Here is a 20,736-nt window from a genome sequence, read left to right as displayed (position 1 = left end):
TGAATCACGGTGAGGAAAACCCAACTTGCAGACTGAAAATCCTAAGAAATAGGTTCAACGGGTAATAACTGATCACAAGTGATATATAGTAAATCATGTTAAACCAAACAAAGAGTTCCATTCTTATGGTTTACAGTCTGATCATGATATCCTGAAGCATAAGAAAGGTTAAACTTAGTTCTTAATGAGATCTATACTTGATGACTAGTGGGGTACCTAGCTACAAGAGTACTCTTGATAGACTCATCTGTGTGAATGTGGAAGTGAGAGCCGCTTCTTATGGAGTTTTTAGGCAAACTCTCTAGAGCATTCACTAAACCATGATACACGTGCTAGGCCTTAAAGCACAGGCTTTCGTACTACACCCTAATGACACTCTGTGTGAGATACTGTTAAAGATAGAGTTCAAAACCAAGGGTTACTCTAATATATTCTGAATCATCTATACTATGTAAAGGTTCAAGTCATAAGAAAGCTTTGCTTATGCTTAGTGTTGTATAGACTAAAACTGCTCGATGAAAATCTTTTTTCTCTCTCTTTTTGATTAAATTTCCAAGTAGGGGATTGTTGGGTAAAAATTTAACTTTCAAAAACAAGAGGAAACCAACCTTTGGTTGGAGAATCCCACATTGGAAAATTTCAATTTGGAAGCCTCCCTTATGTACTGCAATCTTGAATTTTGGGTTTAGGCCCTAAGGGGTACCCATGTTTTGGAGGAAGTGAGGAGATAGACCAATGTGGGTTCAATGGACATCCCACATGCGCACTACGTATTTAATAAAAAAATTAGTATTTATTTATTTAATTTTAATTAAAAAAACAAAAGAAAAGGTCCTCCCCGTCCTAAGGTTCAATGGACATCCCACATGCGCACTACGTATTTAATAAAAAAATTAGTATTTATTTATTTAATTTTAATTAAAAAAACAAAAGAAAAGGTCCTCCCCGTCCTAAGGTTCAATGGACATCCCACACGCGTGAATATGGGGTGACCTTCAATAATTCCAAAAACACAACTCATTAACTTCATTCCAATTTTCCTCAAAACTTTTCCATTTTAGTTTTTTGAGCAGTGAGTTAGAAAGGTGTGTATTCTGGTCGGCAATGATGCATTTTCGATCGAGTTTCCTTGGTTGTTTTATCCTGAAGACGACGTGACAATTTTCAGACCTGCTTGCACACTTGGGCAGAGTCACGAAACGTCTTAAAGAGAGCGAGCTCCGCGACTCAGCCTGTAACGAGTTTCTATTTTGCAGGTTTTTGCTCTTTGCTTAACCTTCATGCCTTGACCGATTACTATTCGTCGTTTTGAGGGTCCTGCCATTTCTAACACCTTTAAAACAGTGTCTTAATTATATGAGAATGAGAAGTTATATGTTTCTCTATCCATTCTCTATGTAGATTCCTCCCTTAGGATACGATCATTGTGAAGAATTTTCTAATTTCCTAACTACCACAAAGAATACAAGTATTTTCTTTTAAAACAATAAACTAAATAACCATTATAAATATTCAAAAGAAAAACAACCATTTAAAAAATAATATGAGTAAAACTCAACCACTACAAGAATTTTTACATTTCCTCACGTAAAAAAATGTCGGACAAAGTATTAAAAACGTTGGGATAGGTTATGCCAACACATCTTTTTGTGTCGGCATAATCATCGGCGTATCCATGCGGGAGAAGTTCCTCCCAACGAAAATGAATTTCGTCGGCATAAATACCATTTTTTGTAACACAATTGCTTGCATCGGCATAAATACCATTTTTTGTAACACAATTGCTTGCGCCAGCATATGTTTTTTTTTTCCAACAAAATGCAATTTACGTCGGGAAAATCATAATCTTTGAAGGAACTCTGAATCGAGATCCAGTGAGCGGAAGCAGATCGTTCCAAATTCCATTGAGAAAGAACACAATATTACAATCTAAACGGAACAGATTATGCATATACTATAAATTACAGCAAGCTTCTTATAAAAGAACAAACAAGAAATAGAGTATGCAAACCTTTGAAGAACCTTTCTTCAAGTATCCCTCGATCGTTTAGCAACTCGATCAGAATGATCTCAACGAATGGAACAGCCAACAATATGAAATGATGAATTCTCGATCACTAACGAGTCCAACTCGATCTTCGAACCTCGAATTAAACAGGAACACCACAACAAGTGTTACCTTTGTATTCTCGATGTGAGAATCAATGAGTTGTGGGCTCTGTATGATTTTGAATAGAGGAAAGAAGAAGATAGACGATCGAGTAAATGGGAGATGGATACTGTCTATCGTATAGACGAAATACTAGATCGTTCAGTCAACAGAAGCCTATTGTATAGACGACTTTACCACTCGATCGTGTAGTAATGAGTAACTATCGCATAGTAAACTCAGAACTTCTGATTGTTTAGGTTGTGATACTATCGTTTAGTAAAATACTTTTACACGATAGTCTTTTCTTTTGTCAAACGACACAAATGAAATCAACCCTGATTTTGGTAAACGATTTTCCTTTTATCTCATAGTTACCATAACTTCCAATAACCTTTCACTCTATCGGTTATTAAAGAAAAAGAATTAATTATTATATAATTAATATATTATAAATAAATATATAACCAACTTATCATATTATATTTATTAACATGTAGTATTTATATTTCATCATTTGAAACATATAAACCATAGTTCTTTTTATATATTTATCGGTATTAATATAAAATCATATTTATATTAATTCTCCAACTAATGTATCTAAATGTTGTGGTTGTGCCCTAAATCTCGTTGAGTCCAGTAGTTTGTAAAAACATCTTGTATATGAGCAAACATTTGGTGATGTAATAATATGAAGATATTTTCTTCACTACAATCTTTGATAAGAGATATTTTTTGTTGCATTAACCACAAAACTAATAAACTAAGATATCTGGTTATCAATTGTAACTTAAGCATGATGTAATGGGACATATCAGTGATCATGCTTTAAGTGATAATCTCTAAATGTCTTGTAGTAGATGGACAGAATGAGGGTAACCTTATTCCTTGACATTACGAGTTGGTCTGCTTTGTAGATGTTACAAGGTTCTTAAAGTACTACAAATGGTTTGATATTGACCATTCATGCATTAAACATGCGAGTAAGGTATCCTATACAAAAGAAGTTTTGTTATAAGATGCGATCACAAAATGTTTAGTCTCGTTATGTACGCGTTTTTAAGAGACTTTCATATTCACTAGGATGACCATAGGTGACATGACCTTAATCCTGAGTGAGTTGGGAACTCACGCCTAATGAGTGATGTCCTTTGTTTGTTATGAGGGTGCGAGTGGCTAGATCGCCAACTCAAACCTACCACTTTTTTGGGGATTCGTCTGATTGGGGAGCTGGGAACTCAGCTACACAAGACATAATTCACTTCTTCCCCGATTTAGGGGTAAGTAGATAAATTACTCCCGGTTGATTCTGGAACTTGAACAATGTGACGCTACACCTTCTCTTGGCCCGAGAAGGAATTACCCATAGTAGGATTATGATGTATTGTTCATTAGAGGAATCAAATGTACTTAAGGATTAGATGTAATTATAGGGGGGCAAAGGTAAATTGGCCTGATTGTACTTACGAGCGAAATGTGAGGGTCATTGTACTGTTGATTGGTTATATCCAATGGACAAAAAAATATATTTGTAACGCAAAGAGTGCAGTTGTCGATCTTTAGTGAAATGCTCGATAGTTAACGGATGATGGATATCGTGATTAAAAAGTTTAGTTAGTTATTTACGCATCGTTGGAGCTTCAAGCTATAGATCCATAAGGTCCCCTTGGTAGCTCAATAGATTCATGTTGAGAATCAGTTTTATAGTTAGTTTGAAATGTTCAAATTAACAAGAAGAAATTTGATTATATATGATATAATTAAATTGTATCAATTAAATGAGATGTAATAGACTTAATGTATTAGATACATTAATTAGAGGAATTATTATTAAATGCTATAAGGGAGAAAAAGAACTATGATTTATATATTGCATGAGATGTGATATTAAAACTGTAGGTGTGAATATCTTGATTATATTTGTAATTAAATCAATTATATGATCATTAATTACAGTTTTTTTCTCCCATAACCAACTTAGTGGGAAGTTGTGATCAGTTATGGTAACTGATGGTTAAAATTATGCTTTCATTTTTACATTATGCGATCCTTACGAATTTGTAAATCGTGCGATCAAAAGATATAGCTATATGATAATTTGAGAGCATACACGATCGTGTAGCAAGTTTTCTATACGATAGTCACTTATCCTCTAAACGATCGAGTAACTATCTATACGATAGACTAAACCTATCTCCCACTTACTCAATCGTCTATACGAAATGCCAAATTCTTCCTATCCTCTACCAAATCCTACAGTGCCCACAACTCCTGGATTCTCACACCGAGAATACCAAGGCAGCCCATTGGTGGTGTCTGTTTCGTGTTTGAAGGTTGAGTGTATATTGGCTCTTGTTCGAGGAGATTATTGAGGCTTGACGTTTGTGTTTGTTGAATGATCATGTAGTAAGTTCGAAGGAACGAGAAGAATAGTTCTTCAAGGGTAAGTTCACTTAATCCTTAATATTTCCCTTTTTGAAAGCACGCTATAATTTAGAATTTTGCATAACTATTACTGTTTGATTGTAAATGTGTATGTTATGTCACAATGGGGTTTGGACCGATCTTGCTTCTGCTCATGGATCTCTCTATTAAAAGTTCATTCATCTAATACATCATATCAATTATATCACATATAATTAAATTAATTTAATTATATCGCATATAATTAAACTTCCTCTCGTTAATTTAAACACTTCAAACTAACCCAAAATCTGATTATTAACTTGAACCCATTAAGCTACCAAGGGGACCTTATGGACCTGTAGCTTGAAGCTCCAACGGTAGGTGAATAACTTACTAAACTTTTTAATCACGATACCCAACATCCGTTAACTGTTGGTCACTCCACTAAAGATCGATAGTTGCACTCTTCGCACTACAAATATATTTTCGTGTCCATTGGATATAACCAGTCAACAATGCAACAACCCTTCACAAATCGCTCGTAAGTACAACTGGATTAATTTACCATTTTGCCCCTATAGTTACATCTAGCTCCTTAAGTACCACCGATTTCTCTAATGAACAATAAGTCATAGTCCTACTATGACTGAGTCATCTCTTTCCAAGAGAGGGTGTGGCCACTATGTTCAAGATTCAGAATCAGCCCTTAAGGGAGCAATTTATCTACTTACCCCTGCTTCGGGGAATGAGTGAATTTCGTCTTGTGTAGCAGAGTTCCCAGCTCCACAATCAGACGAATCCCAAAAATGGTAGGCTTGTTGAGTTGGCAATATAGTCACTCTCACTCATACAAATCAAAGGACCGCCCTCAGAGCAAGAGTTCCCAACTCACTCAGGATTAAGGTCATATCATCTATGGTCATCCTAGTGAAATGTAAATGTCAATTATCAACGGTGTTATATAAAGAGACTAATCATCTCGTGGTTTGATTTTATACATACTATTTTTATAGGATACCCCGCTCGCATGTCTCTACATGAATGGTCAGGATCGGACCATTTGTAGCATTTTACAACACTTGTAACATCTATAAAGCGAGCCGTATCTGTAGTGTCACCAGAATAAGGGACATTATCCACTTGTATGTCTCCACATACATGTTTAAGTTATATGAACTACAAAGCAAGTCATATTCGTAGTGTCACAAGGATAAGGTATCTTAGGCATGATCCACTTATATGTCTCCACATACATACTTAATTTACATGAAATAACCACGGATCTTAGATTATTGAATTTGAGTAAATGCTTATAAAATAACATTTATTTTATTAATACTATATGTTTACAAACTACAAGACCACCAGGAGAATTAGGACACCAATCCCAACAGTTCTAAACAACAAAATTTCAATTCAATATGCAGATTTCTGCCAACGTTTATTTCCGTCGATATGAGTTGTTTATAATTTTATATATTTTTTTGTAACAATTAAATAACTTTTTTATTTCCTTAATACCTAATTATGCACATACAAAAATTAATCTTCAAACAAATCAATTGAGGATAAATATAACAAAAGTAAGTTTATATATTTAAAAATAAGACTAATATTTAATAAACAAGCTATAAAATTTTACGAACAAAAAACTGTACATACAATTAATTTTGAGCTTTTCTAACTTCTTACAAATCCCCTATACAAAAAAAAAAGTTTAATCTTCCCTAAGCCAAAATAAGTGAGATACTAAACCAAACTAAGTAATCATCTCACAAAATCTTCTTGCAATCTAAAAAAAATGATCTTTATGAATTTACACGAACAACCGGAAATAGGAAAAACAAAATATTTAAAATGGTTATGAGGAATGATCTCTCTCTCAAGCTACAAACATGTTGTCAATGTTCATAATTAAAACATGAACATCACAAACAACGATTTTACTATCTAAAAAGTGATTAAAATTATTATAATTAAGATGTGAACCCCTCCCCCACATTACGAGCATGTCGTAAATCCACTTAAATAAATAGATAAACACCCTTTAAACCTCCACAACTATCAGATCCCTATAAATAAGCCGAGAACTTATTCGTTTAAAGTCCACATTTAGGCTTCAAGATAATTTAAAACATAATTACAATATATACATCCCCCTCCCCTCCCAAGCTACAAACGTGTCCTGGTTCCACTTAAACGTCATTTAAACCACAAAGTAGCAACAAATGCATAGAAAGCGTCGAAGCGAATCCCTCCCCTCTAAATCCACCTAAATTTCTTTCAAGGCTAAACCCGTCATTTGATAGTCCTAAAAGCATATAACTCAACTCTCAGATCCCTACAAATAAATCCAAGAACAAAGTTCTTTTAAAGTGCACAATTAGGCTTCTAGATAATCTAAAAAACAATTGCAACATATACATCCCTCCCTCTCAAGCTACGAATGTGTCCTAATTCCACCTAAACGTCATTTAAATTACAAAGTGACAACAAGTACACTAAAATACACATATTTAAAGTGTCTGCCATAACTGCAGGATAGTCACAAAACAAACAAATGAAGTTCCTAAATCCACTACAACACTCATATTTGAAGTGGCTACCATAACTGCAATATATCACACAACAACCAAATTAAGTTTCTAAATCCACTAAACAAGAACTGAAAATTGTCATAACGTATCTAGTTGTTCGAAGGTTCATCTCCTTGCTTTTGTTGCGCACCTACCTATCTTGTGATTTCAGTCAATTGATCTTGAAAACCCGAAACTATTGACTTCAACATGGCATTTTCCTCCTTTAAGCTTATCACCTCTGCCTCAAACTTTTCATACTTATTCCCAATATCTTTCTCAATTTATGAGGAAGATATAGCTAATCGGGTTTTGGGTTTCATCCAAGAACTTTAGTGTGGCTTGATCGTTTTCCCAAAACCTATTCACAAATAATTTCCTTCGTTGTTGGTTCGACCTTATCTTGTGATGACTTTCTAATCTCCTCTTGCATTGCCAACTATATTTATACTAGTTTTTTAGGTTATATATTATATATAAGGATTAATATAAAATTATGCATATATGATACAATATAACTTACATGTGCTTTTTTGGTGGCTTCGCTTATCCACCCATTCTTCTCTGAGAAGTGACTTTTGTAAAACAATTCTACTTGATCTACTTTTTCAACCTTCTCGATCGTCTGTAATTCAATAAACAAATTTATTCTTTACATTCAGTGGAAAATGAATAAAACGATATGGATTTACATCGTGCTAGTTCTAGTTAATCTTTTCGCAAAGAATAATGAATAAAACATTGATGAATTTATTTTATTAATAATTATACTTTTCGCAAACATCGTGCTAATTCTAGTTAATCTTTAAATGAACTTTAACTTGAAATGGACGACACCCAAAAGTTTAAAAAAAAATCTCCAATTTTCTCAAGTATTTGTCTAAACAATCAATCAAATTTCCTATGCACAAAGCATACTCCCTCCCATCCACACAGTACTATTAACCACACATATTTGCATCAAACAAATAAAACCAAAAAGGTCTATTTGGAAATTCTTCATCATCAAAGAAAAAGGAAAAATAAAAATAAAAATAAAATAAAAATCACCTCCAAAATGATGACGTGGCAAGCTATCTACCGTTGTTCATAGTGATCACAAATCTCATCAAATCCTCTAACTAAACCATAGCCATTAATCCCCTTTCCTCTTCTCAAATCAAGAGAGAATCAGAGCCTCATATTCTTCAGAAAACCATGAATGTGATAACCCTTTGTCCAATTCCATTTTAAAAATAAAAAAATAAAAAAAAATTAATTAATTACATAATAATAATAAGAGAAAGAAAACAAAAAAATATAGCATGTGGAACAGTGGGGAGTGCCAAGTCAGCAAAGTTATCATCCACGTGGCAAAGAAATATTGGAAGATGGACAAGGGCCTCAAATTGGCAATCTTTAATCAAACACAAAGCAACTATAAATACAAAGAGAAGGCTTCTCATTTGTGGCCACGGAGGCAGCAACCAGATCAGAGAGCGTTGGTGAAGAAACAAAAAAGATAAGATTTTTCCACCTTACCTTCGTTTCTCAAGACTCTGTGTTGAACCCTTCTTCAATTCATCAATGGCATCTGCTTCTCTTCTCAAATCCTCCCCTGTTCTCGATAAGTTCGAGTGGGTTAAGGGCCAGTCCCTCCGCCAGCCCTCCGTCTCCGTTGTCCGCTGCCACCCCACCGCCGCCCCTTCCACTCTCACCGTCCGTGCTGGCTCTTACAATGACGAGTTGATCAAAACCGCCGTACGTATAATCCTATTGTAGACTCTATTTGATAACACTCCTTTAGTTTCTATGACTTGATATTCACTTTCAACCAATGTTTTTTTGAAGACTAAGTCGAGTTTTGAAAATTTAAAGGAACATAACTGGGTGCAGTCTAGTAGATTTATTTTTTTACTACCTAACCAAAGCACCTAATTATTATCGCTCAACTTAAAGAACAATTTTTAACTAAAACTAAAAACATAATAACTGAGTCTTACCCTTTCAACTTCCAAAATAAGTGTGGCCTCCATTCTACTTTAGACCCTACTTCATTATACTCTTTTAACTTATGAGTTTCTTTATCGTGTTATTCACTTTCTATCAATATTTTCAAAAAAAACCGTGTCAAGTTTTGAAAGCTAGAAAAACGCATTTGAAAACTATAATAAAAAAATGAGGAGTAAACAAAAAATGCATAACCATTACCAAATTGTTAACGGAGTCTTAGGACCCGTTTGGATTGACTTGAGAAAAAAATGTTTTTCAAAAAAATCATTTTTATTTAAACACCTTCGATAAAAATTGATTAAAATACACTTAAAAAGTTATTTTGAGTGGTTGTCAAACACTCTCATTTCTTCCAAAATGACTTATTTTTTGAATTAAATACTGAAAGTGTATTCCAAACACACTCTTAATATTTCAAATTGTGGTGTGTTGTTGTAGAAAACTGTGGCGTCTCCGGGACGTGGAATATTGGCTATGGATGAGTCTAATGCGACTTGTGGAAAGCGTTTAGCTTCAATTGGATTAGAAAATACAGAGGCTAACCGTCAGGCTTACAGAACTCTGCTGGTCACTGCACCAGATCTCGGCAAGTACATCTCCGGTGCTATACTCTTTGAAGAGACTCTCTACCAATCCACCGTTGATGGTGAGAAGATCGTCGACGTTTTGGTCAAGCAAGGCATTGTCCCTGGAATCAAAGTTGACAAGGTAAGGAACATTGAAATCCAAAAGGAATTGAAAGTTTAGAGATTTGTTTGCTGAAACAGAGACTTTGAATTCAACAAATAGGGGAAGATGAAAGCTTTTAGCTTTAGAAAAGAAAATTTATCAGCTATTTTTGTAGTGGACTAGCTTGTTTGCTTATTAAAACAGAGTACTCTGTTTTTTCAATGTGTATAAAAAAACAAACAGGGTTTGGTGCCACTTCCTGGTTCCAACAATGAATCATGGTGCCAAGGTCTCGACGGCCTTGCTTCTCGTGCAGCTGCTTACTACCAACAGGGTGCTCGTTTCGCCAAATGGTACCAATTGTCTTCTTCTTCATCAGCTTCTTTCATTTCAGAACTTCAAATCACTAACGATGACAATTTACAGGCGCACAGTCGTGAGCATCCCAAATGGCCCATCAGCCCTCGCCGTCAAAGAAGCCGCCTGGGGCCTTGCTCGCTATGCTGCAGTCTCACAGGTCTCAACAAATCAAACCCCTTATCTATTAAGGAAACCCCATTTGATTTGAGGTTTCTTGATTGTGATTTTAAATGGGGGCTTTGCAATTTGCAGGACAATGGGTTGGTTCCGATTGTGGAGCCAGAGATCTTGCTGGACGGTGAGCATGGAATTGACAGAACTTTTGAGGTAGCACAGAAAGTTTGGGCAGAGGTATTCTTCTACCTTGCAGAGAACAATGTTCTGTTTGAAGGAATCCTTTTGAAACCAAGTATGGTTACTCCTGGAGCTGAGAGCAAAGACAAAGCAAGCCCTGAGACAGTTGCAAAGTACACATTGTCTCTTCTCCAAAGAAGAATCCCTCCAGCTGTTCCTGGAATCATGGCAAGTCATTAAAACATAGCTTAAAGAATTTTCACAGAATGAAAATTTTTGGGGTCGATTACCTTGATGAATGATGAACTTAATCGGGTTTTTCCTTTTGTTGTTATTGTTGTGGAACAGTTTTTATCAGGTGGGCAATCTGAGGTAGAGGCTACATTGAACTTGAATTCCATGAACCAAGCACCAAACCCATGGCATGTGTCCTTCTCATATGCCAGAGCTCTGCAGAACACCTGCTTGAAAACATGGGGTGGCCGGCCGGAGAATGTGAAAGCTGCACAGGATGCTCTGATTCAACGAGCCAAATCGAACTCGCTCGCCCAGCTTGGAAAGTACACCGGTGAGGGCGAGTCCGACGAAGCCAAAGAGGGAATGTTTGTCAAGGGTTACACATACTAAGCTTTTCTATAGATCAAGAAGATGAAGAAGAAGATGATGATGGCTGAATTCGGAGACTAATTGCTCTGTTTGTTATGTTTATGATGATGATGCTTTATAGCAATTTAAAAAGAACAAAAAAAAAACTATTTTTGTGTATTCTTAGCAGCTTAATGAACATTTTGTTGATGATTTTAGTTTAGTTTGTGCTCTTCTCAATCCTATGTAAGATGCTTGAATTTGCATTAATCATGAGCATATATAATAAGGCTTTCTTTCGAGGAATAATTGTCTAGAGATTGAGAATTTCTTAATATCATGTTACAAATTATTCAAGACCTAATCCAAAAGTATTTCAGATCAAGAACAGTGAACCTTGTAATTCAAGAATAATCATGGAATGATACATGCATGAAGAAAACTAGAGTTGTACAAGATAAATAGAAATACATGGACCATAGAATTCGAGAAAACTCTATCTATTTGATGGGAATAAATTTTATGAAGAGTCATTAGTTTTGTAAAAGCCTTAATTGAAATTAAAAATGAGGCAAGGAGTGGAATAAATTTTATGAAGTGCTCTTTTTTTAGACGTAGGGTTCTGGAACTCCTTGGGCCAAACAAGGAGAATTATTAACTCCAATCCTCCAACTCCAATTCTTTGGGCCAAACATCCTAAAAGAAAGTTCGATAAGTTTTGTGATTCATGCATTAAGATAAGAACGTAACAAAAATATCCCTATCATTCCGCATCAACAGTTCAAAACGTTAAATTTCAAAGCTGTAATATATTATCTACAGTGAAAGAGACTACTGCATGATATGGAACCACGCACTTGCCTGAGAAATGGCCATTTCCTCGAGGTCAGAAAAAATTTGGCTCCTACTTGATTTGATCACTCTTGGCTCTGCTTTCTAAGCTACAATCTCAGCTTGCACCTTCAAATACTTTCTTGCCATTCAACTTCTTTCTTCAATTTGTATCCGTTGCTCGTATGCTTATCTGTAGCTCCACTGGAAGATGGGACCTCCTGACCTCTGCTCTAATACCATGATAAATCACTGATTGATCCAAAAGGTTGAGCATGAAGGCAAATTTAATATTTTATCACCTAATAAAAGATTCTGAATCATTGAGCTTAGTCCTCTTTAAGTCCCTCCGAGCAAATGAAATAAGCTGAAGTTGACCCGTTTCCAAGGCGAAAAAGGCTCAAATAGGAAAATATTTCAAACAAGAACATCAGTAGCCACAAATTTTGGTGTTACTTGAAAAGAGATATGTGAGAAATTTAAACAAGAACATCTGTAGCCACAAATTTGTAGGAAAGAGAAGCTCTGTTTATTATTTCACACATCTAGTTTGAAATAATAATCTTAAACTATACCAGCAATCCAACCATAGTTCTTAAAACAGAGAGAAAAAAGCTGTTTTGAAAGTAATCTCCAAGACAAGACTTCCCACCATATAAGTCAAATTAATTTATCTTTGAATTAGGGTGTGCTTGGTTTAACTTTTCAAGTGTTTAATTTTGAAAATGAGTCATTTTGGAAAAAAAAAAAAATGAAGTGTTTGATAACTATTCAGGTTCTTGTTCTGGTAAGCAGATGTGTAATTTTGAAAATGAGTCATTTTGTATTACTTTTCAGGTTCTTGTTTGAAGGATCTTGCAAGCATCACACACCATCAGGTTCTTGATTATACCCAAGAAGTACTTCTGTGTGCAGTTCCTGAAGTAGAAAACACGAGATCAACATGGAATTCATGACAGTCTTTGCAACATTAGATTTGATAATAATTGTAAAGTTTTAAAAGCTTAATTATGAAATAATCAGACATCTGCTTACCAGAAGACCAAAATAATCACAAAAAACTCTTCCAATTGGTACATTACATATCGAATAGAGGTTAAAAAATTTCTTCAAACAAAGTCTCGAACATTATAAAACACGTGGGGAGAAGTATTATCTTCCTAGTTCCTGGTTTTAAAACTTACCCAGATTAAAAATGCTTCACAAGAACAAAACAAAGATGGAAATGAAATGGATAGAGAGGCAGAGAGTCATCAAACAAGACTAGAAGAATGATTGGTCATAATCATAATAAAAAAACGGGGAGAAATTATAATTAGCAGCAGGGTCATATTCCTATCACATTTCAAACTCCTTATCCAAACAATAACATCAATTATCCACAATTCTAAACCAATAATAAACAGGACTTCTGCAGATAGTTTATATCTGAGCCAAACATTTCTTCACTTCAAATTAATACACCATCTACGTCCATGCTCTCAAACACAACGAAATAGACTATTCTGAGTGTTTCTAGGTGGTGTAGGCCAATCATGCTTCCAAGTAAACCTATGACGGAAAAGAACGGAGAGCAAATTGGAGAAGAAAAGGGATTGAAGGGTTAGTAAAGCATAACCTCCTGATCGCAGGAGCGGCAAAGGGCGGCCTCGGCGGCGGCGCAGAAGAGGGTTGCAGCGGCGCTCTCACAGACATTGCAAAGGGTTCGCATTAGCTGCCTGAATCGTCGACGTTGATACAACGACGGCGTAAAATCCTCCCTTCTCCGGTCATCTCTATTGACTTATGACTTGCTCTTGAGTGTTGACTCTCGAGTGAGGCAATGCTGACAATACAAAAACGTATAATTATTTAATAAAACTTTAACTGGACCTAATTAGACCATTTTTAATCATCTAAAACAATATTTAATTTTTAGAGGTATAATGTAAATATCTGTGTAAATGTAGAGCAAAATTTAAAAAAAATAATAATAAATAATTACAAAATAATATCAAATGTTATTTTATTTTTTCTAAATCTTTTTCTTGGAAATGAAAAGTTTTGATGGTAAACGAAGCAAAATTCACGTAAATGGAAATAATGTACAAATGTAATGGGAAAATGTTTGAATGAAATTAAAAGTAAATATATATTATTTTTATCAATTTTAGTTTCTTATAAATTAAAGCTTTGGATGATAAAACAAATAAAACTTATATCAATCCAATTATGAGGTGAAATGATGTGAAAATTAAATAGAAAATTTTAAATGAAATTAAAAATAAATATATGTTATTATGTTTTTCAATTTTGGTTTATTGAAAATGAAAGTTTCGGAGGGTAAAAAACAAAACTTACGTCAATTTAATTGTGAAGTGAAATAATGTGAAAATTTAATGGAAAAAAGTTTGAATGAAGTTAAAAATAATTATATGTTATATTTTTTGGATGGTAAAAGAAAAAACTTACATCAATCTAATTTTAAGGTGAAATTATATATTGATGTGTGAAACTATATAATTTATGTAATCAAGACAAGTCTATAAACTAAAGATGTCCACGGTCTTGGATCAACACCAGCATGCAGCGGAAGGGAACCGGATCCATAAGCATTATAATTCATTAATTTTGGATGAAAAGAAACATGTTAAAACAGAGTATAATGGGTTTCAAGAACATACCTTGACCGAACCATTGAAATAAGCTGCTAAATCCTCCAAATTTTTGTGTAGACCACCACAAGATCTTCCATACTATCCTCTTAGTGCTCTAGATTGAGCTGTGGGACTCAAAATAAGCTAGAATCAAAAGAATATGGAGAAAGCTCGTTGAACCAACCCATTAAAGAACACCTTTCATCCGAATTTTTCAACAATCTCTTCAATATATTGCAGACTATCATGCAAAGAGATGTGCTGGGATGCAGCTCATGTTTGGAGTAAACCAAAGGAGAAGGTGGGATCCATGTAAATTAGTTGAAGATGAACATGAAAAAACCCAATTTCAATTTTTGTGTAATTTTTCAATTTTCAAAATCTATTTTGATTTTAAAATAATATTTTATTTCTAAAATAAAAATTTATTAATTTTACAAATTAATTTCATAAATTAATTTTATAATAAAGTTAATAAATAAATATTTAAACAATTTAAATAATTCTAGTTAATTTAATATCCAATATTAAATTAATTTTTATACAAATTCATCTTCATATATTTAAATCATATTTAAATATATTTTCTCCAATTCCATTTGATTCTAATTTTAACGTTTCAAATTAACTAAGTACACTACTCTAGAGCTAATCCATGTCCGAGCTAGTAGGTGGACTTCATGGACCTACAGATCATGGGTTCCAACGATCCGAGATTAATCGTCTAAACTCATTAGACCGATGTAACCCTTATTTGTTAAATAATGGGTTACTCCACTAAGGTCCATAGTTGAACTCCCCTCACGGTAGATATATTATGTCTACTCGATATAACCATGATATATGGGTTCCAACGATCTACTCTAGAGCTAATCCATGTCCGAGCTAGTAGGTGGACTTCATGGACCTACAGATCATGGGTTCCAACGATCCGAGATTAATCGTCTAAACTCATTAGACCGATGTAACCCTTATTTGTTAAATAATGGGTTACTCCACTAAGGTCCATAGTTGAACTCCCCTCACGGTAGATATATTATGTCTACTCGATATAACCATGATTAATAAGTCAACCCTTCACAGGTTGTTCGTAATAACGACTGGGTCAAATCTCTGTTTTACCCCTAAAATTACCTCTTGTTCCTTAAGTCCCCACTGATCCCCTAATGAACAATTGTTTTGTGATCCAATCACAAAACTGAGTCCCTCTCATGCCAAATGAAAGGACGGGATCCCTCGTTCAAGCCCCATAATCAGCATTTAAGAGAGCAACCTCTCTACTATCCTTAAAGCTGGTAGGAGTGAATTCCCTCTTGCACTCTATGTCCTTAGCTATCTATCCGATCTTACCCCTGAAATGGCAGTCATATTGAGTCTGCGTTGTTGAGCCAACCCTCACCTATGCAAATCTAAGGGCAATCCCAAATAAAAAATAGTTCATAGTTAGCTCAGAATTAAGGTCAAATTACCTATGTCATCGCTTTGAAATAGTCAGTCTTAAATAGTAAACGTCGTTATAAAATAAGAGTGACTCATTTTATGGTCCGATCTTGTACAAACTCTTTTCCACAAAGACACCCTCACTCCTCATGTCCAACATTAACGAATTAGGATCACTTCGTTTGTAGCACTTTACAACTCTTTGTAACAACTACAAAGCATACCGTATCCAATAATGTTCCAGAATAAGGTACCCAACCTTATCTATGTACTATAGATCATTTTGACTATTTACTCAAACATGATCCACCTTTGTGTCTCTACATAAAGTTCAAGTACTCATTCAATAGTCAAGGAACTTTTAGGTTTATTGGATTTCTATTTAAGTCATAGATCTATTCAATAAAACCTTTGTTGAATTTTCAGAATAAGCTCCATTGTTTACATACCATGAGTTTTAGGACATAAAACCCAACAAACTCCCACTTGGATTAAAACTCCAGTGATAACTTATACATCTAATATATAAGACTAGGTTTCTGAGTTTTATAGAGAAGTACAATAAACTAGGGTATCTCATACCCATCTTTTACCATTCGGTATCTCTATACCCGATATTTCTCCCACTTGCCCTAGGTTATCTGGTATTCCTAGTCCTACCAGGTAATTCTCAAACATTTTAGCCGAGAGAATCATTGTAAACATTGTTAGGTATACAATAGGCTTTTGATAAAACTATAAGGGGATGGTATCTTAATCTCAATAATGGCCAAAAAGTACACTTTCCTCCCACTACATTAAGGTATTCTCAACATTTTGAGCAAGCTGCATCTGACCTGCCTCAACAACTCTTTGTTAACAATCAGATATAGAAATCTTTAAACTTTCTATACTTAGATCTGGCTATTTAGATATCTGAATATCTACAAATAGCATTTAACAATTTGATTCTCAACAGAGGTTGCTAAAACAAACATAATTTTTTAAAACAAACATTTCATTTAACACAAAAATATATAATTTCGTTCTTTACAAGATTTAACAGTTAAAAACAAGTAGCAACTTCTCCTACTGGATGAGCTGAGCAAACGATCCGAGGGTCAAGTTAGCCTGGTTACCTTTCTCTACTCTCTTTTCGGCAAGATTTTGAGAACAGTATCTCCTACAATGGCTTTCATCGTTGCAATGGAAACATTTTCCTTTGCAGCGTTATCTTTGCCTTTCTTTCCAGTAGGAATTTTCTTCTCTTTCCCTTTGCCCTTCTTTCCAATAGTACTCTTACTCTTTGAAGAGGAGGCAACATCAGGCTTGGAGGACATTCCTCCCTTCTTGGCAGTAGTAACATTTACTTCTGGCACCAGACCCTTTGTTCTCAACATTGTCTGGTAAGCCTGTAAAAAATTCAGTAGAGTAGTCAAATTTTATTCATAAATGCATTCAGAATTGCAGAAAACTCTTCGGAAGATATTCTAGAATAAAACCAACTTGACTTCTCTTGTTCATGATAACACCGTTTACTTTTGCCATATTAAAGTGGATCATCATGTCTAGAACATGTCCACAAACATTGGTCTTCACTTTGATGCGACTGTTGTAAACGTACTTAATGACATCCCTCGCAGAGATTCCATAATCTCTTTGGTAGTACTCATATCCTCATGCTTCTTTTGTCCACACATCAGATAAGCTAGCGAGGATATAAGCACAAGCTATATCATTAGCCTTGACCCATCTGTCATATACATCCCGAACATTTTGGTTTGTGTTAGAGCTAGGAATGAGAGGACAATCCTCAGTTAAGACAAACCGCAAATCGTTTATCACAAGTATCGTATTCAAATTTTGATTTCTAATTCACATAATTATCCCCAATAAAATCTATCTGACGCTAACACTTGTATTATTGAACTTGTCATTTTGAGAATTAATATCCAATCAAGTTTTAGCAATTTTTAATTTTTATGTAATTTTTCAATTTCCAAAATCTATTTTGATTTTAAAATCATATTGTATTTCTAAAATCAAAATTTATTAATTTACAAATTAATTTCATAAATTAATTTTCTAATAAAATTAATAAGTAAATATTTAAACAATTTAAATAATTCTAGTTAATTTAATATCCAATATTAAATTAATTTTTATACAAATTCATCTTCATATATTTAAATCATATTTAAATATATTTTCTCCAATTCCATTTGATTCTAATTTTAACGTTTCAAATTAACTAATCACACTACTCTAGAGATAATCCATGTCCGAGCTAGTAGGTGGATCTCATGGACCTACAGATCATGGGTTCCAACGATCCGAGATTAATCGGTTAAACTCATTAGACCGATGTAACCCTTATTTGTTAAATAATGGGTCACTCCACTAAGGTCCATAGTTGAACTCCCCTCACTGTAGATATATTATGTCCACTCGATACAACCATGATTAGTAAGTTAACCCTTCACAGGTTGTTCGTAATAACGGTTGGGTCAAATCTATGTTTTACCCCCGAAATTACCTCTTGTTCCTTAAGTCCCCACTGATCCCCTAATGAACAATTGTTTTGTAATCCAATCACAAAACTGAGTCCCTTTCATGCCAAATGAGAGGGTAGGATCCCTTATTCAAGCCTCATGATCAGCACTTAAGGGAACAACCTCTCTACTATCCCTAAAGCTGGTAGGAGTGAATTCCCTCTTGCACCCTATGTCACCAACTATCTATCCAATCTTACCCGTGAAATGCAGTCATATTGAGCCGACACTATTGAGTCAACCCTCACCTATGCAAATCTAAGGACAATCCCAGATAAATAGGAGTTCATAGTTAGCTCAGGACTAAGGTCAAGTTACCTAGGTCATCACTTTCAAATAGTCAGTCTTAAACTATAAACAATGTTATAAATTAAGAGTGACTCATTTCGTGGTCCGATCTTGTACAAACTCTTTTGCACAAGGACACTCCCACTTCTCATGTCCAACATGAACGAATTAGGATCACTTCGTTTGTAGCACTTTACAACTATTTGTAACAACTACAGAGCAGGCCGTATCCAATAGTGTTACCATAATAAGGTATCCAATCTTATCCATGTAGTATAGATCACTTTGACTATTTATTCGAACCTGATCCACCTTTATATCTCCACATAAAGTTCAAGTACTCATCCAATAGTCAAGGAACTGTTAGGTTTATTGGATTTTTATTCAAGCAATGGATCTATTCAATAACACCTTTATTGAATTTTCAAAATAAGTTTCATTGTTTACATACCACGAGTTTTAGGACAAAAAACCAACACACGGGGCGGGGATGCCATTCCCTATCCCCGTCCTCACTCCCCATTTCATTCCCCATCCCCGTGAAATTCTCCACGGGGATCGGGGCGGGGAATTTGTGGGGATCGGTTTCCCGCGGGTAATTTTTTTTCGTTACTTTTTTTTTTTGTAAAAAGCCAATTAATTTAAATCAATAATGTGAGCAAATTTTAATTAAATAATTAACTTTATAGCTAAATTGTTTATTATGGTTTTGTTATATGATTATTTGAATTTAAAGATAAATTACTCAAATTTTGGCTTAAAAAGCTAATTAATTTTTTTAGTAGAAAGAAATAAATATAAATCAAATATTCACATATATAATCTAAATTTAAACATGTTCATTATGTTTCTCAATAAATAATCAAATTTGAAATTTAAATGTAATATTTATATAATAATAATAACATAACATTAGATAATTATACTAAATAAATATGTAAAAGCTAATCGGGGCAGGCCGGGGACAGGGAATCCGTTTAGCTCACCGGGAATTTTTTTTCCCACTCCCTCCTCCATTCCCCGCCTAATTGGGGAATCCGCGCCCCGTTTAGGCGGGACCCCGCGGGGCCCCGTCCCCGTGGAGAAATTGGACATCTCTACTATAAACCTTAAAAAACTTCCATTGAGCCTAATTGCTAAAAAAAAAAAAAAAATCAAAATTTCCATCAAAATTTCGAGAATGGGGGAAAATCGAAATTTCCCTTATACCGTAATTTCGCGGTGGGTCGAGATTTTGATGAAATTTTAAACTATGGGTTGAATTAACCATTTAACCCTTAAATTTTAGTAATACTTTATTATAAATTATGACGATTTAGTCGTTATTGTGAAAAATATTATTATGATTTAATGAATTTTTTACCTATGTAGAATGTAAATTAATAAAATAAAAAATCAAATTTATTTATAAACTAACCGTAACTAAAATTGGCTGATAATTTTCATGGTAATGATTAAGTTGCAATAAATTTTAAAATATAGAGACTAATTGTAGCTTATTAAAAAGTTTAGAAATTATATTATTATAAATTTAAAAATACAAACACTAAATCGCTACAAGCTAAAATTTAGGGATTAAAATTTTATTTTCACACAAATTTATAGACTAAAAATGTTTCGAAACTTAACACATTTTTTAAAATACATATATTTTTTAATCTTTTGTTTTCTTTGTTACGAAGTGAGATTTTAGAATCCATCTCATTCTATAGATGTGTTGATACTCAACTCTGGCTCCCTATGAAAATAAAGCCTATTCTTTGGCTCCTTTTATGATTAATTAATGTAGTTTACATTTTCTTTTAATTCTTTTTACTCGCTACTTCGTACATTTAAAGAATAAAACCTAAAAAATATGTACAAAAAAGAGAAAAATAAGATTCAACGAGTAATGAAAACGAATATCGAAAGTGAATAACGAGAATGAGAATCAAAAGATAGATCATATTTCATTTGGTCTGGTCAAATGAACCACG

General features: G+C 34.1%; 1 protein-coding gene and 2 long non-coding RNA genes across 3 annotated transcripts; 1 reads left to right on the top strand and 2 right to left on the bottom strand.

Moving 5' to 3' along the window:
• Positions 1-6,990: 6,990 nt before the first annotated feature.
• Positions 6,991-8,432, bottom strand: LOC120088279. The gene is made up of 3 exons (XR_005484886.1): positions 8,185-8,432; positions 7,658-7,759; positions 6,991-7,573 (listed from the first exon to the last, which is right to left on the bottom strand). It is a non-coding gene; the product is annotated as an uncharacterized LOC120088279 (long non-coding RNA).
• Positions 8,433-8,570: 138 nt separating this feature from the next.
• Positions 8,571-11,304, top strand: LOC120088277 (fructose-bisphosphate aldolase 1, chloroplastic). Its single transcript, XM_039045463.1, has 6 exons — positions 8,571-8,874; positions 9,565-9,834; positions 10,039-10,148; positions 10,222-10,312; positions 10,408-10,677; positions 10,798-11,304. Exons 1-6 carry the CDS (start codon positions 8,701-8,703, stop codon positions 11,074-11,076), a joined length of 1,194 nt encoding a protein of 397 aa, XP_038901391.1. The 5' UTR covers positions 8,571-8,700; the 3' UTR covers positions 11,077-11,304.
• On the bottom strand, positions 11,135-13,679 carry LOC120088278. The gene is made up of 3 exons (XR_005484885.1): positions 13,484-13,679; positions 12,168-12,783; positions 11,135-12,093 (listed from the first exon to the last, which is right to left on the bottom strand). It is a non-coding gene; the product is annotated as an uncharacterized LOC120088278 (long non-coding RNA).
• Between the last annotated feature and the right edge of the window lie 7,057 nt (positions 13,680-20,736).

This window comes from Benincasa hispida, chromosome 10, assembly GCF_009727055.1.
Source record: "Benincasa hispida cultivar B227 chromosome 10, ASM972705v1, whole genome shotgun sequence".
In the NCBI taxonomy this organism is placed as follows: domain Eukaryota; kingdom Viridiplantae; phylum Streptophyta; class Magnoliopsida; order Cucurbitales; family Cucurbitaceae; genus Benincasa; species Benincasa hispida.
Note: the sequence above shows the minus strand (reverse complement) of the source record. Positions and strands in the feature narration are given on the sequence as shown.